General features: G+C 44.1%; 1 protein-coding gene across 1 annotated transcript in view; it reads left to right on the plus strand.

The window, feature by feature from the left end:
* Nucleotides 1–508: 508 nt before the first annotated feature.
* The window catches only part of LOC147012837 (uncharacterized), a 39,440-nt gene continuing 21,258 nt past the window's right edge, over nucleotides 509–18,690 (plus strand). The window contains exons 1-4 of the mRNA XM_085854107.1: nucleotides 509–947; nucleotides 3,625–3,814; nucleotides 5,702–5,805; nucleotides 6,138–6,285. Coding sequence (XP_085710233.1) covers nucleotides 705–947; nucleotides 3,625–3,814; nucleotides 5,702–5,805; nucleotides 6,138–6,285 — 685 coding nt within the window. The 5' untranslated portion in view covers nucleotides 509–704. The remainder of the gene's footprint in view (nucleotides 948–3,624; nucleotides 3,815–5,701; nucleotides 5,806–6,137; nucleotides 6,286–18,690) is intronic.

Raw genomic sequence — 18,690 nt, forward strand, 5'->3', positions numbered from 1 at the left:
TAGATCTTACGTTAAGCCAACGCCAGACTTAGTTTCTTGGCAAGGGTTATACTGGGTGGTTTACCATTGCCTTCCCAGCTTTGTTTGTTGATTCTCTATCTTTTTTTGAAGTGCCGAACATCATAAATTGACATGCAGTGAATTTTTGACTTTTTAAAATAAAGTCTTTGGTATGACTCGGCCGGGGATCGAACCACCAACGTCCCAGATTCGGAGCAGATGGTCTACCCATTAAACCATCGAGTCAGTAGAATTGTATCAGGAAAGTGCATATGTTCGTAACTAGAGTGAAGCAAGTTTGAAATCACCTGTGGACAATATGAAAATTCATGCCCCAAAACTAATTATTTATTTCCTGCAGTACAATTTAGTTTTGGCACATTTATACAAGGAAAGGGAGAGAGAAAAAGGTAATTCTGTCCATTTCACTCTTCCTATTGTTTTTAAAACCAGATATGTCAGTTAATATAAAAGCAAACACTTCAGGAATGTAATCAGCACACATGTTTCCTGAATGGGCTGGTTGGCTGAACACAGGTGTGAACCTTCCTGGTTACTGCAACCCTTCTTGAAAAGGGAGTTTGGAAGTCTTCCTATCTATAAATGCTTCGGAAAGTGCATTTCATTTGAGAAGGGAGAGAAAGTGCTGCGAGGCCTGAGCAGCTCAGAATCAATAAGCAAACAGGAGTGTGCAAGGAGGGTCAATGGCGACAGTCTTTGGTGTACCCTTGTTGGTGTTGTGCATTGCATTGCCTGGGTTTGGTTTGCCTACTTGCCCGACCCCTTGTTCCTGCACTGTCTCTCGGGTGAACTGCTCATCGGCTGGACTAATGGCAGTACCCGACATGCTGGAGGAACGCTGCGGACCCTATACTCATGTTGATCTAAGCGGAAACAACATCTCGATTCTGGGCAATAACACCTTTCAGAAATGCACCAATCTCCAGGTAAACTGTAATCTGCATCTCACAATCATTATATACATACATACATATGTATTTATATATAAATATATGTATATATATATATATATATATATATGTATGTACATATACATTTATGTATATATGGTCTTGAAGTATTTATATGATAACTGTAAATGGCATTCCATGTGATACATGCTTAAGAGCCTCAGTTGTGCACGTTTCCATCGATGCTGTCGCTGATTACTCGCCATTAAGTGATGAAACCATATGGCATCTGATAGTGTGTGTTGCAATGTAGTTCTCAGGTATGTGCTCCTTGTGAATGTCAACTGCAGAGGAACCTTGGTGGGGTATTGAGTTTGAAGCAGTGAAGGGCTTACCTTGTATAGCTTTTCTTGGTCGCTTTATGCTTCCTTGGCTGGAAGTGCATGGTGGTTAATGTATACATATATATGTACATATATATGTGTGTTTGTATATATATATATATATATATATAAAAATATATACACACACGAGATCAGACTCGGGCTCAGGCAATGTTATCGCCGGCTTCTCGCTTTTTTGCTGAAATTAGCAGAGTCAATCTAGTTTTTTACTTTTGGTTGGAAGCGCCTTCTTCTTTAAAATTATGAATGTTCTCGATACGATTTCATTCATGATGTATGGGACAGTGTGCTTTGCATAATTTCACAAAATAGTTCTTAGATTATTTTTGGAGAGCATTGTTTTTTTGAGTAAAATGTCCACATGTGTGCGTGTATCTCATTTTAATCAAAATTGAACTCGTGTGTCCCATTTTAATAAGCATTGAACTCCTATTTCATGTTAGTTGGAATTGAACTCCAATGTGTTATTTTAATTGCCACAGTTCGAGAAAACGACATTAACTTTTATTGTGAAATTGGATTCACCACTGCAAGTAAATAACTAACTTGATACAATGTCCGTCGAACAATCATTGTTGTTTGGTGTGAATAATTTTGATGATTGTTCTGCTTTGCGTCATCCAGAGATTATGCCAACATTTTATCGTTGTATCAAATTGAGTTTTGGTGATAGTATTTTGTTCTCCCCACAATGTAACTGAAGTATTGTATTGTGAATGCATCTGAAGATACCATAAGCTATTTAATGGTTTGATAAGCATTTGTTTGGAGAAAAGTATCTACTTGGTGTGAGCATAGTCATCTTGGAAAATCAATTACTGTCCATTATGGCACGAAAAATTCTCAATGACGAGCGTTGAAGGTGTTTTTGTTGAAAACAATCGTACCAAGTTCCTTCCCGATGAGCAATAAGCTCTTTTTGTGCAGTTATATATGCCTTGCTATATCTTTGGCAACTTCACAGGACTGGTCGTGTGCTGCTTCTGCGACAATTGGACTGCTCTCTGAGCATCTCCTGACTTTTATCTTGCTTTGTGTGAAGCCCAGGTGGAAATAGTGCAAATCTAAAAACTTTACCTGAGCCTACCTTACCAGCTCCCATATAAAATACCTGACACTGTGCAAGTGCGTTGCTGTCATTGATTAGTTGTAAGACTGCACATGCAGTCAATTTCTGACTCTAGAGACAGATATGTTGGTATTATTTCCCAAAGTATGATTTTAGATGCACACCCTCTATCAGAGGATATATATATATATATATATATATATATATATATATATATATATATATATATATATATATATATATATATATATATATATATATATATATCTTCTTCTTCTTTCGGCTGCTCCCGTTAGGGGTCGCCACAGCGGATCATCCATATGATCCGCATAGTGATTTGGCACGTGTTTTACATCGGATGCCCTTCCTGACGCCAACCCTGGTCGCCTCTTACGACACACAGGGATATGGTACACCTATTTTAACCGGGGTATACACCGGCCCAGTACAATGGTACTCATTTCGCCGACCTCGGAAGGATGACAGGCTGATTCAACCCCATGGTGTATTAATTCAGTGTCCCAACAGGGCTTGAACTCAGGACCTCTTGGATCCCAAGCCGCTGCCCTAACCACTGCACCAACACCAGGCTTATATATATATATATATATATATATATATATATATATATATATATATATATATATATATATATATATATATATATATATATATATATATATATATATATATATATATATATATATATATATATATATATATATATATATATATATATATAGTATAATATGGAAATATATATAATATGGAATATAATATACATATATATAATATGGAAAAACCACTGGTCACCCAATCTTCTCCAGATCAAGCTGGTTCAGGAATCCAACTGTTTTGAATATTCCCATTCTCATCATTGGGTTAACTTACTGACCGACCAACATATTTTTGCTCACATTTGCTGCTGTATAATGGGCCTTGCCTTGCTCAACTTTTAAGTGTCTTTGACAATAGGACATACTGTATGTTGTTGAACATGCTGAAAATGATGTGTAAAATCACGCTTGCTTTAAAATTATTGAATTTTGATATGCACACGAAGAGAGCAACAATTCCTGCTTTCGGTTAAGCACTTCCATAGGTCTTTAAATTTATGAAATTTGTCCACTACATCGGTCATTTTATGAGGATAATCCCTGACCTCCAGGCACTGTACACCATTATATTGAAGATCCATTTGATGGAGATTGTTCAACTGCTTAAGGTGTTTGTCCTGTAGGAGTTATATTTGAATGCGTCACGGATCAGCACAATCGGAAAGCATGCGTTTGATGGCTGTGTGCGATTGAACCTTCTGAACATGGATGACAACCTCCTGCGGAGTTTCCCACTCGAATTAGGGAGCCTCGTCAGTCTGCGTGAACTCAGCACACGGCGCAACCAATTCGACAACATTAAGGATACTACAGGTGAGACACAAAATATAACTTTCCAAACAAACTACCGATGGAGAGCATGAGTAAAAATTAAAATACGTATTACAAGCACGGAACAAACTAAGAAATCTGAAGAAAGTCCACAAACAAGAGAACTTTATTGAGAGAAAATATGTGTCCACACAGGGAAGATTGCACAACAATGTGGATGGATCATAAATGAGTTTTTGACAGCATGCACATGGAATATATTTTAATCGAATTTTAATTCCTACTTCACATTTTAATCGGAATCAAACTCCTACATCCCATAATAATCAAATTCAAACTCCATCACCTTTTAATTGGAATTAAACTCCTACATCCAGGTTTGGTTGGAAACAAACTCCTATACAGTATCTATATCTCATTTTAATCTGGTTAAACACCTGAGTACAACCAAGAGTTTTTAAAAATGCAACTCATATCTCATTTTAATCAAAATCAAACACTGAAATCTCATTTCCACCAGAATCGAACTCTTGTATCCCATTTCATCAGGATTGATCTCGTATCTCATTTTAATCAAAATTGAACTCCTATATTTCATTTTCATTGGAATTGAACTCATGTATCCCATTTTAATAAATATCGAATTTCTATTTCATGTTCCTATACATCGGAATTAAACTCGTCCATGTTATTTTAATTGCAATCTAACTACTCAAACGTGACACAAAAATGATTATTATCCTCTTATTCTTCAGTTTCCTTGTTAAAATGTTTTAACTGTCCTATAAACATGAGATCTTGTAATCTTGTTCATCATTCGAAATTCATTTATTTATCGATATATTTCTGAGATAGATTTTATTCCTTTTATACACTTTTTCATTTTGTTGCTTTTACACACTTTATATAGATTTTATATATTTATAGATATAAAATTTTGTGGATAGATTTTATGGTTTTATTGGTTTGTTCATCTTTTTGTAGTTAGATTTTATATTGTCTATTCATTTTATGCATTCTTTAGATTTTATATACTGTACTGTATTTTATAGATATGTCGATCCATCTTTTATAGGTTTTGTGCTTTTTATAGATTTTGCATTTGCGAAGAACCCATATTTTATCTTTGTCCTCCTTCCCATAGTTGAAAGAAACAGCACAAAGTTCCCTCCTAATGATTAATTAGCTCATCCTGGATGGTTATATCCTCCAGAATTATAAGTGTGTAAATTCCCACATCCTGACAGATGGTTTATTTCACGCAGAATTGGCACATTTTATTATGACTTGTAATCCTATCTCCCATCGGGAGCGCTGCGATAGGATACAAATATATATATATATATATATATATATTGGAGTCCATCCCCCACCCTGAACCACCAAGACAATGATTTTTTTTTTACTGCCTAAAACGAACACCCAAGTACAACCAAGAGTTTTCAACTCATTCCATCCAGCAGTCCATGAGTGCATAGAAGTTTAACAAACAAACAGGCACTCAAATTATCGTGGGAATTTGAAGTCCAACGAAGAACCCGTCTTATGGATGGGTTCTTCACAAGCAAACTGTTGGCTTACAGTCAAAAGATTTCAACTCATTCCGTCCAGCGATTCAGGAGTGGATATAAGACACACATACACACACACCTCAAATTATCATTTTCACTTCTGATTTTCATGTCAAATAAGATATTTATCGTCACCTTCTTTTGATGACTGTGCTAAATCAAGAAGCTTCACTTAAAATGAAGAGCCATTGAAATGATTATCATTCTGTAGGGAATGGAATGTTGTACAAATGTCGTTGATTGCTTCATGGCCATGTGAGGGCATCTAAAACCCCATTTTAAAGAAGTAATAACAATTATCTTTCTTTGTAATATGATCAATGCCATCTATCTAATCTTTGCTTTTAATCCTGGTTAGGTCTCAGAGGACTTGGGAACCTCACTCGTCTGTACATTGGACCCCAATCCCGATGCAGGGATCTTACAAACTTTTACAAAACTGCTGCACTGCTTACGCTACAGGTCATTTTTGCCTACCTGCTATAAATGTCTTACAATGAAAATAGAACTTGCATACAGTGTCTTCACAATGTATTTACAAATTGCTTGCATTCATTCCTTCATACTGCACATATTTAACTCTTTCACTAAACCTATAATCCTAACCCTCCTATTTGTAAACCTATGGGCACCTCTCCTTTGTAAATCTATACTCCCCCCTCCTTTGTAATGTCTTCCATTTATTGTTGTCTCCACTACCTACCTTGTTAAATAATTTCATAAACACTTGCTATTTGGAAAATGCAGCTTGATGTTTGGATTCCAACTGGTACACTCCCTTTGGTTATATCCAGGAATTGGATCTCAGGGACATGCAGCTTTATAACATGCCTTTCCTTCTTGCTGGTGAGCTTCGAGTTCTTGATGTGTCCGGGAATCAGATTAATCTCCCAAACAACGTTTTTGACAAATCGCCACATTTGCGAATCCTCAGGCTCAGAGGTAAGATAACAATAAGTTTCAGTGGCTCACTTTGGGGAAACTTGAAAAACTGATATATTTAGTTAACATGGTGTTGATGAAGTACAGGCATGATTGGCAAATTGGCCTCCTGTTTCCAAGTGCTTGTCTTTCCTTATAACATCCATAAGAAGCTGACAGATGATTTATATTGTTATGGTTCCAGTCAGCCTGGATAACTGTGGTCCGAAATTAGTGAGTCGCGAAGCGACCACGTCCATCCTCCACCGCAGAGATTCCTGGCAGCGCCATTGTACCCAAAGTCACTTCACCATACCAATTGGAATATCTGTGCTGGGCGAGTGACGTGCCGGGGCTAGTATGGGACAGGTCTTATTGTCTGGCAGAGCTACCAGAGTCCCGCGTCGCCAGTCTCTTAGCGGTTCATGACCGCACCAATTGCTATCTCAAGCAGATTCCATTTGAGCCGTCACATGGCAGCGTTGTGAGCAAGCAGGATGAGCAAAAGATCAAGTCAAGCTCAACAGGAATATTTGTGTGGTGTAGAAAAGCATGCATTTACAATGGCGATCGCAAATCAATCATTAACCCCAAAGCGAATACATGCTCGATGGAACGGTTTATCGATGGTACACAGGTCCTTAATTAAATGATATCCTGAGGGCTCACCACACATGACGATGCATGGTTGGCTTAATGGTGAGGGTGATGGGCTTGGGATTCAAGGATCCCGAGTTCAATTCCCACTCAACTGTTGGATTAATACCAGGTGGGGTTGACTCTGCCTGTCATCTTCCCAAGGTCAGCAAAATGAGTGCCAGCTTACTGGTATCCTGTGTCGGAGTGGTGACCTGTCCAGGATTGTGCCCAATAGCCAAGGAGACTGCTTAGGCAGCACCAATGCTCTGCACAGAGTATGGTCATAATGAATGAATGGATGGATGGGCACCTGACTGTGGACAGGGTATCATGATAGGACAGTGGGGTTCACTCGCTCAGACCTGGGTCAAGTTGGATGAGCAATGACTGCAAACATCCAGCCCGGCGATCGACTCTCAATCAGTGAGGAGGAGGTGTGCACTCTAGTGGGAGGGGGGCGTGATGTCAGTGGGGTTGGACGTGATGCTGGGCGCAAGGTGGGGCTGGGCTTACTTCATCATCTGACGTCACTCAGCCAGTTGCAACAAGCGCACGAAGTTCTTGCCATATCTCTCGCGGGCATCTCCTTCCTTCTGCCCTGCTGCAGGCCCTGTTTGTTTTTGTTATGATGGTGAAAATATGGTGAAAATTTTGTGTCAATTGGATAAGCAGTTGCAGAGAAAATCATCATGGACGGATATACGGACTGACAGACAACCCCGAAAACATAACACCACATGCGACTTCATCAGCGCTAGCAAAAAACATCACATTTATTCCCCATGGCACAGGAGCCAAGTTTCAATCTATCATGAAAATTTCGTGTCAATCTGACAAACGGTTGCAGAGAAAAGGGAATAACAAAATGCCAACACGTAGGACATTCTACGTATGCACCAGATTCCTTAACCCCACTTTTCACTTCGCGAATGCAGGCTAAATATATGTATTAGTGATGTCATGATTCAGCAATCGCATAAGGCCTGTTCCGGTACCTTTCAGTAAGGGACCAAATATGCACAAACCTACGAGATTGGATGGAATCAAATTGATGGTAATACAGTAGGTGATGCAACTTCCAAGATGACTCCAGTAGGGATCATGCAAAAGAAAGACTCAAGTGGTCACGTCTGGTACTGACAATATCAATGCCCAACTATTGAGTGGCAGTAGTGTATCGGGTGTAGTCTCTACCTTGAATGATTCAGCATGCACGTTTCTGCACATGCTCGATGGATTCGCACTGATGTTTTGTATCCCACCTGACCAGACAGGTGCAGCATATTCCAGCACAGGCCGAACCAAACTCAGGTAGATGGTTAATAAATCACATGAAGGTAGACTATGGTGTTTCAGAATACAAAGGATTAAAGCTGGCTGTTCCCATGGTTCATCATACTGTTCAAATGGGCGTCCCACTTCAGATTTCACTGAATACCAACGCCAAGCAATTTGATGATTCTACATCACTGGAGAACTTGGTTTTCAAATATAATGGTGATGGCTGGTGGATCTTTTCACGAAAAGTAAACATCCATTGTCAAACATATCTTGGGATTCAAATGCACGTTGTTACCCTTGGCCCATTTGCTTAATTACTTGGTGATTGCAGGGAGTTGTGAACTGGAGTTAGCTTTGCGAGTTTCTATCAAAGTAAAGTCGTCAACATATTTATAGCAATACTGTATATCATAGCACTTGTATCACTTCCAGTACTATCACAACTTACTTCATTTATTATTGCCAGGAACACAACAGGTCATAGTTTAGTTCCTTAAGGCACACCTGAGTTAACTGCACATGGGTCGGAAAATATGTACAAACACTCACACATTAAAAAAGTATATACAGTATATATATATATATATATATATATATATATATATATATATATATATATATATATATATATATATATATATATATATATATATTTCCAGCAATCTCTGTGTGTCTGTCTGTCTGTCTGTCTGTCTGTCTGTGACTGCCGTTTCTCGATGACCGACGGTCCGATCTCATTGAAACTTGCCAGGAATATTGCCGGGGACCCGCAGATGTGCCTTTCGAGGTTTGATATCGATTGGACGAGCGGTTCCCAAGTTACGGCCAAGTATCTGTGAACCAATGACAGGACACGGTGCTCTGACGTCATAATTAATGTTTATTTAATTTAATTTTGAAGGATTGACGTCACAATTCTTCTTCTTCGTTTGGTATGACGTCACAATCGACACTGGGGACCTGGGTATGTGCCATACCTGGGTATGTGCCTTTCTCTGGGTATGTGCCAAACTCCCAAGGTTTGATTATTATTCAAATTATTAATTAATCCCAAGGTTTGAATTTTCCCGAGGGAAACAGCTGTTTCCCAAGGGTTTGAAAGCTGTTTTTTTCCCAAGGTTGGAATTAATCGTTGTGCTTGGTAGACATTTGTGAATACATTTACAGAGAGAGGGACGAGAGAAGAGGGGGTGAGAGAGGAGGGGGCTGAGGGGGGCAAGAGGGGGTGAGAGAGAGGAGGGGGGACAGAGGAGGGGAGAGAGAGGAGGGGTGAGAGGGGGAGGGAGAGAGGAGGGGGGAGAGAGAAGAGCTATAGGAGGGGGAGAGAGAAGGGAGAGAGGAGGGGAGAGAGAGAAGGGTGAGAAAGGGGGAGCAAAGAGAGGGGAGAGAGGAGGGGGGAGACAGAAGGGTGAGAGGGGGGGCAAGAGAGGAGGGGGACAGAGGGGGGGAGAGAGAGGATGTCACAATTCTTCTTCTTTGTTTGATATGACATCACAATTGATGCTGGGGACCTGATACTGCAGGCACGAAGCTGCACATACTGGCACGCACCTACGGGCCCGCATATATATATATATATATGTATATATATATATATATATATATATATATATATATATATATATATATATATATATATGTATATATATATATATATATATATATATATATGTATATATATATATATATGTGTGTATGTATATACAGTGGGGAGAACAAGTATTTGATACACTGCCGATTTTGCAGGTTTTCCCACTAACAAAGCATGTAGAGGTCTGTAATTTTTTATCATTGGTACACTTCAACTGTGAAAGACGGAATCTAAAACGAAAATCCTGAAAATCACATTGTATGATTTTTGAACAATTAATTTGCATTTTATTGCATGAAATAAGTATTTGATACATCAGAAAAACAGAACTTAATATTTGGTACAGAAACCTTTGTTTGCAATTTCAGAGATCAGACGTTTCCTGTAGTTCTTAACCAGGTTTGCACAGACTGCAGCAGGGATTTTGGCCCACTCCTCCATACAGATCTTCTCCAGATCCTTCAGGTTTCGGGGCTGTCGCTGAGCAACACAGACTTTCAGCTCCCTCCAAAGATTTTCTATTGGGTTCAGGTCTGGAGACTGGCTAGGCCACTCCAGGACCTTGAGATGCTTCTTACGGAGCCACTCCTAAGTTGTCCTGGCTGTATGTTTCGGGTCGTTGTCATGCTGGAAGACCCAGCCATGCCCCATCTTCAATGCTCTTGTTGAGGGAAGGAGGTTGTTGGGCAAGATTTCGCGACACATGGCCCCATCCATCCTCCCCTCAATACGATGCAGTCGACCTGTCCCCTTTGCAGAAAAGCATTCCCAAAGAATGATGTTTCCACCTCCATGTTTCACGGTTGGGATGGTGTTCTTGGGGTTGTACTCATCCTTCTTCCTCCAAACACGGCGAGTGGAGTTTAAACCAAAAAGCTCTATTTTGGTCTCATCAGACCACATGACCTTCTCCCATTCCTCCTCTGGATCATCCAGATGGTCATTGGCAAACTTCAGATGGGCCTGGACATGCGCTGGCTTGAGCAGAGGGACCTTGCGTACGCTGCAGGATTTTAATGCATGACGGCGTAGTGTGTTACTTATGGTTTTATTTGATACTGTGGTCCCAGCTCTCTTCAGGTCATTGGCCAGGTCCTGCCGTGCAGTTCTGGGCTGATCCCTCACCTTTGTCATGATCATTGAGGCGCCACGAGGTGAGATCTTGCATGGAGCCCCAAACCGAGGGAGATTGACTGTTATCTTGAACTTCTTCCATTTTCTAATAATTGCACCAACAGTTGTTGCCTTCTCACCAAGCTGCTTGCCTATTGTCCTGTAGCCCATCCCAGCCTTGTGAAAGTCTACAATTTTGTCCCTGATGTCCTTAGACAGCTCTCTGGTCTTGCCCATTGTGGAGAGGTTGGAGTCTGATTGATTGAGTGTGGACAGCTGTCTTTTATGCAGATAATGAGTTCAAACAGGTGCAGTGAATACAGGTAATGAGTGGAGAATGGGAGGGTTTCTTAAAGACAAAACTAACAGGTCTGTGAGAGCCGGAATTCTTACTGGTTGGTAGGTGATCAAATACTTATTTCATGCAATAAAATGCAAATTAATTATTTTAAAATCATAAAATGTGATTTTCAGAATTTTTGTTTTAGATTCCATCTTTCACAGTTGAATTGTACCTATGATAAAAATTACAGATCTCTACGTGCTTTGAAAGTGGGAAAATCTGCAAAATCGGCAGTGTATCAAATACTTGTTCTCCCCACTGTATGTGTGTATATATATATATATATATATATATATATATATATATATATATATATATATATATATATATATATATATATATATATATATATATATATATATATATATATATATATATATATATTTTGACGTCCACGGGACTTGAACAGCTCCGCCAACGTAGAATGAGCCGAAACGATGGAGGCGGTTTATGTATTTATAACCCAAACATGGCGGTTCTAATCGCTCTACCGCAAACGGGACGAGGAAGGTGGCATGAGTCACTTTTCACCGAGTTGATGATGTTTATTTGTTTTTATTATTAACCAGAAATAACAAGACTCGGCAAGAAGAGGGATCCGGGGCGATTCGACGGGATGGTGTGGGATCGGGCGTGGGGAAAAACACACAATTCCAATGAATATACAATTCTCAAACCCTCTAAGGCGCCAAGTACACACACACACACACACACACACACACACACACACACACACACACACACACACACACACACACACACACACACACACACACACACACACACACACACACAATGTAGCTACTTCTGGTGGTCAGGCTGGACCGTGGTGTGGACGCAACTGTCCCTGGATCAGCGTCGGACGAGCTGGCCTTGCTCTCGTCAGGGGGGGCAGGAGAAACCGTGGTGCTGTCGACCTCCTGGTCCTGGCCCAAGTCCGCTCACAGCCGCCAGGGAACCAGTTCTGGCGCCAAATTGCAAGCAGGAGAGGGAGGCAGGTCCGCCCGCCGTTCGACCCCGTACTCCGAGTCAGCAGAACCCCAGAGCCAACCAAGGTGAGGCACGAGGCTCAGCAAGGCTCCAAGACACGATGAAGAACACGATCGAATCAGCACAACAACAAGTACGCTTCCCGCGCAACAGCCTCCCCACCAAAAAAAACACGATCTTTTTGTCCCGATCTTCTTCCTCTTCCTTTTCGACCCCGAACCGAACCTTTTTATCCTCCCGTCCTCGTCACTTCCAATCGAGCCGTTTTATTGGCCCACCGCCATCACCTTCCACCAATCGTGATCACGGGGCGGAGCCATCCGCAGCCCTGTCCTGTGACGTCACGGCCAGCCTCCAGGGACTACTAAAAGGGGTTTACGCAGACACACTTACCCTATCCCGTATCCCTTTCTAATTACGTGACAATTATCATTTCCCCCTTGAAGAAATGAACATTTACTAGACAACTTATCACCACTGAATTGCTACTTATTACATCAAGATCCTGGTAAACTCGAACAGCATGGCATACCTAATTAAACATCCTAATTACCCTTTGAATGCATACCCCCCCCTCAAACGTAACTGCCCCCTCCTCTGGTACCGCAGCTCCTGCAAGGTATATCACAGGCGCTACCGTACCAGCCTTAACACTTACTGACTCACACCTAATTAACCTAACGAAATAAAGTAGGAGGGGCAATGGGCAGCGAGTCGCAGCTAACTTACCTATCCTGCTTAATGTACGACCCCCTTATGGCCTTATCCTCGCCTAAACAATCATTGTTTTTTTTTTTGTTTGTTTTTTTTTTAAAATTTTATCACATGATAGCACTGAGCGAAGTTGCACTCCATCTTCTGGATCATCGCTCTTGCCCAACACTCTTCCAGTGATCTGGGGAGGGGAAACAAAAGGTTCCACAAAAACACAACACTTATACTTTACATTCCTACTCTAAGCCTTAACGACACTATTCACAGGATATTTACACTTGACCGCCTCCCCCAGTGGATGCTAATAGACCCAGCGTTACCTGGGGAGCCAATTTTCAAATTTGCTTGCCCCAAAATTATGCGGACATCATGCCCTTGCTGCACATGTCAAGTTGTGCGGGATCGAGTGGGACTCATACATCTTCACAACACTCACACCATGGTCATCATCACATTTCTAGGTCATGGTCCTCATTTTATTCATGCAGGCTGAATCCCGTCGTGGCCGTGGGGTGGGTTACCACAAGATGATGGGGGCATCTCAGGTGCAACCATGCCCAGAGGTAAGCTTTAGTCCAACCCGGACGTTTCTCCGCCCCGCTCCCTTTGATTCCCTCCCCCCTGGTAGCCATCAGCTCTAATCCCGTACAACACTCTGGAAGGGGTCTCACTGGCTCCTCTGGCCTTCCTGGGTCGCCAAGGTCCTACCCGCCTTGGTCGCCCAACCAGACCCTCTCCCAGTTGCCTCCAGACACTGTCACCATTAGCCACCAGGTGGTGAATCTCCTTGAAGGGGGTCGCAATTCACGCTCACTGTGAGCTTCAGCAATCCCTGTGGACAAGCACATCATCCCCACCCACAAAACCCACATGACTCCCCCACCCCATCGGCCTTACATGTGACACCTGCATTTCTAACACTTCACCGACCATGACCTTCCCTGTTACCACACCATGTCCAATAAAAATATCAACGTGTGCACCATACATTTCACTTCTTAACTTAAAACAACTCACACAGCACTTCTCACCCGATCGACGCACCAGCCATTGGACAGCCACTTGTGCCCGCTTTGTTACCAATTACCCACTGTCCCGATTGTCACTCTAAAACCCAGCAGAACTTACAAACACATGCCAATTTTCCCACAATTCATTTTTTTCCACCAAAGGAGGGCACTTCGCCACAATCTCAGCAGCCGAGCATGGCCGTATATGCTCAGCCCAATCTAGTCTCCCCGACCCCCGACAGTGATCTCTGGACCCGACCTATGAAAGGGCACCTCGGATAGACCTGGCGGTTCAGCAGGAGGATTCACCCTCTCCGAGTCTAAAAGTCTATTGGAGGGTCCCTCCATCGCTGGTACCGGCAATATCGTTGCATGTGTCCTCTTCGCCCGCACCGGAAACAACTCCCCATAAAAGGCCCCCGTGAGTATCGGTGAAATGTCTCTTCCGGTTCCGGACCCCCTCGGCCATAATCAAATTCCTCTATTGGCTGGGCTGGACCCCGCCGCTTTGGCGCACTAACTACCGGATTACGCTTTATCAAACTTGACAGTTTCTGGCAAATTTCCTGAAACATTTGGGTAATGCCAATTCCTCCCAGCCCCCCTCCCTGATCCTGGATCTCCGCCTGTCGGGTCGTCACCGATGGCCTCTTGGGCACCCGACCCGGCCGACTCCACGAGGCCAGTCTGGCCGCGCACTCGGCCGCTCGGTGCACGGTGGGTGGATCCTGTAGCTCCACTAACGCTCGGACCTCAGGGTCCGGAAGAACAGCTAAAAATTTCTCTAGTGCCAGTCTGTCCCACGCCTCCACTGTAAGGTCCCGATACGCGATCCTGACTGATTGGTAAATGTCCTGTGCCAGCTCCTGCACTGTCTCACCCGGCTTTAATCTGCGGTGCTGGAGCTGGGCCCGCACCAGATCACAGTTTGCCGCGAACCCAAACCGACGGCTCAACGCCTCGCAAATGTGGGAGCTGGTCAACATCCCTCCGCGATCACGTTTAACACATCTGCGGCTGGTCCCCGCAACGTTGCCACCAAATTCCCTGTACGTTCCCGCTCATTCCACCCGTTTAGTCGGGAAATGCACTCAAATTGCGTCAGAAAAGCTTCAACACTCCCTGACCCGTCGAAATTTACCAGGGGGATCACTTTTACGGTGGCCCGCTTCTCAGTTTCTCCCTTGTCCGAATCCAGCCCAGGGATCAAACACCCTTGTGGCTGCGTATCCAATTTCGGAGCCCACTGTGGCCAAAGATGTTTTGTGGTGAGGGTCTCATGGGTCAATTTTGCCTCCTGTTCCAAACGTTGAATGGACCGATTCACCTCTTCCCGCAGGATCTTCTGGGCCCGCACAACCTCCTCCAAGGCTCCGTCGCGAGTTTGTAGCTGCTCCTCAACCAACCCGGACACTCCACTTACAAAAGACGGCTCTACCAGGCCTTTATCCAAGACTTCATCTTGGCTCATAATTTTATCTTGTTCATCCAAACGAGCCTCCAATCCTTTTACCTCCTCCGCCAAATTCATCCCTTGCTTCCTCAGCTCTCCCCACTCTTCAACTTGCAGCTGCATACGAGCATCCACACAGGCACGATGACGTTCCAGGCTTTCATCCACTTTATCAACCCGAATGTTCGTTGCATCAATTTTATCTACCAATTTTTTTTGTATATTTTCCCCCTCCAATGTAATTTCTACCTTTGTTTCCTCCAATCTATCCTCGAATTTACTTTGTATTTCTCCCAATTTAACATCCACACACTCCTGCATCTCAGTTTTCATTTTCTCCATCTTTTCCCCCAATTCATCCCTCATTAAATCAATCCGTGCACCCAACTGTACCCCCATTACCCCCAATTGATCTGTCATTTCTGCCCTCTGTGCCGTCATTTCTGCCCTCTGTGCCACGAATTGATTTGCTATTTGTGCCATCATGTCCCCCATTAAACGTTCCAACATTGTCTGGATCGACATCGCGCTGGTTTCCGGCGCTGCCGGCCCCGTTACGGGCAATGAAGCACGGTCCACGCTCGGAATGGGGGAGGTTCCAACCCTACCCCCATCTCTCCCCTCTTCCCCCGACTCGCTGCCAGACATGTGGCCTTCCTCCTCAAACATCTGCACATCCGCCATGGTGCAGAAGTCCCGTTTGCTGCCAATTAATTTAAATTTGAAAAATCCCGCCAAAATTTTTGCGCGCTTTTCTGCAGCAATTTTATATTCCAATTCGTGGCGAGATTTTAATCTTGGTATATTCTCCCGATACCAAATATAATTTAGAGGGGTTCGAACATCCAACACCCTGACACCAATGTGACGTCCACGGGACTTGAACAGTCCCGCCAACGTAGAATGAGCCGAAACGATGGAGGCAGGTTCGATGGAGGTTTTTGTCAGGTCAGGTTCGATCTGTGACCTGCTACAGGTACCATGTAAACCTGTACTAACCTGTTCCATGGTCGGGTTGTCGGCGACTAAAGCGTCTCCCCCACCAGGTTTTCTGGTGAGGAGGGTGTTTGGATATGGACACCCAGCAGGATTAAAAACAAAACCTGTCAAAGGGCGGAGGAGCTCCTTGTGAGCCAACGGCCATCCATATCTAGTGCCCAACTGTGTCTGCGGACGTCCTCCTGCAGTTGGGTTACTTCTTATTTGGAGGTTGGTGGCAGGATTTGCACTCCAGCCACCGTAAAACGCTTCATTCCGCAAAACGCAAAAACGCAAAAAAATCTGAAAACCCACTCCGTGGGAGTACCTCCTGTGTAGCTTCCCTTCGCAGGGCAGCTCACCGGATGATGGGATTGGGGCAAAGCCTTCGGGACCCCCAATCTTTGATAGGAGGGAAACCACGGGGAAACATCCCTGGGTCAGATTGCGGGAGAGTGTGTCGGAGTGGTGCTGAGGTGTCGTCCACCAGACGGCGGTCTCCTTGGGTTAACCTGAGGCGGTCCCTTCGGGTGGGTGCCTGGAATGTCCTATCCCTAAGAGAGGATGATCACCTGTCTCTGTTATCATCTGAGCTCAAGCGTTTGGACATCGGGATTGCAGCTCTCTCTGAGGTTCGGAGACCGGATTGCGGCGAGATAATGGTGGGTGGTTACACCTACTATTGGTCTGGTCGCTCTGATGGTTACCATACCCAAGGAGTTGCTGTAGCTGTGTCCAATAAGCTGACCCCAATGATAATTGAGGTAACACCGGTCAACGAGCGTATTATGAGATTAAGGATTCGTCACTCCTTAGGTGTCATTTCCCTGGTCTCTATTTATGCTCCGACTGAGGCGAGTGATCTTACTGTGAAGGATGCATTCTACGCCACACTCGAGTCTGTGGTTGATCAGTGCCCCAGACGAGATACACTTCTAGTCTTGGGGGATTTCAATGCATCGACTGGAACTGATAGGGATGGTTATGAGGTGTGTGTGTTGGTCCCCATGGGTCAGGAACTATGAACCAGAATAGCACTAAGTTCCTTGACTTTGCAAGAAGTCATGGACTTAGGGTGGCTGGTTCATGGTTTCAGCGCCCGCAAGCTCATCGCTGGACTTGGTATTCCAACGCTGGCGGTGTGGCAAAGGAGATTGACCATGTCCTCATTGACGGTCGTTGGAGGATGATCCAGAACTGCAGGGTCTACCGGAGTGCTCAGTTCCTCAATACTGACCACAGGCTTGTTGTAGCAACTCTAAAGCTGCACCTTAAATCCTGGAGAATGGTACCATCCCAGCCTAGGCTGGATGTTGCCAAGCTCAGGGATGAGAGAGTAGCTGAGGAGTTTGCGAACAGGCTGAGTGGACACTTGGGGGTCTGGGTGCTTTGGGGGTCCTGAAGAGTTGTGGAGCACCTTCAAGACCACCGTCCTTGATGTTGCCGGTGGATGCCTTGGAGTTCACCGCAGGGCAAAGAAGAATTTTGTCTCTCAAGGGACACTGGATACCATTGACCAGAGTCGCAGGGCCAGGCTGAATGGCAGAGCTGAGCTGTTCAGGGAGCTGAGGCGTAAAACTGTACGTGCACTGAGGGTGGACAAGGAGGCCTATGTGCGAGGAATCTGTGAGGAGGTAGAGCATCACCTGTGGACAGGTGATTCTCGTCCCGCTTACAGGGGAATTCGCGCATTACGTTCATCCAAGCCCATCCCTCGGAGCACTGCAGTTCGAGCAGAGAGTGGTAGGCTCTGACGGAGGAGTCTGAAGTGAAGGCTCGCTGGGCCGGTTACTTTGAGCGGTTGTACCAGGCTGATCCCCCAGCTGTCGAGTTGGACGTCAAGGGTGTTACAATCCCTGTTGCTGACCCTCGAATCAACTGTGGTCCACCATCGCTTGTGGAAACACGGGCTGCGGTGAACCAGTTGAAACGGGGCAAAGCTCCAGGGATCTGTGGCATCCATGCTGAACTTCTCAAGGCTGGTGGAAATGCTGCACTCGCGTCGTTGCATGCAGTTTTGTGCTCTGCCTGGAACACAGGCATCATCCCAACTGACTGGAAGAGGGGCCTTGTTGTCCCTCTCTGGAAAGGGAAGGGTGATCGCCAAGACTGCAACAACTACCGAGGGGTGACGCTGCTCTCAGTGCCGGGCAAGGTCTTTGCTCGGATAATTCTTGATAGGGTTCGCCACCATCTGCTTGAGCACCAGCGTCCAGAGCAGTCAGGCTTTACACCAAAGAGGTCAACGATTGACCGTATCCTTGCTCTTCGTGTCCTCACTGAACGCAGACGAGAGTTTCGGCAGGGGCTGCTT

The sequence above is a fragment of the Eptatretus burgeri genome, chromosome 14 (genome assembly GCF_056783735.1).
Source record: "Eptatretus burgeri isolate ZD-2024b chromosome 14, Ebu_testis_v1, whole genome shotgun sequence".
Classification (NCBI taxonomy): Eukaryota; Metazoa; Chordata; class Myxini; order Myxiniformes; family Myxinidae; genus Eptatretus; species Eptatretus burgeri.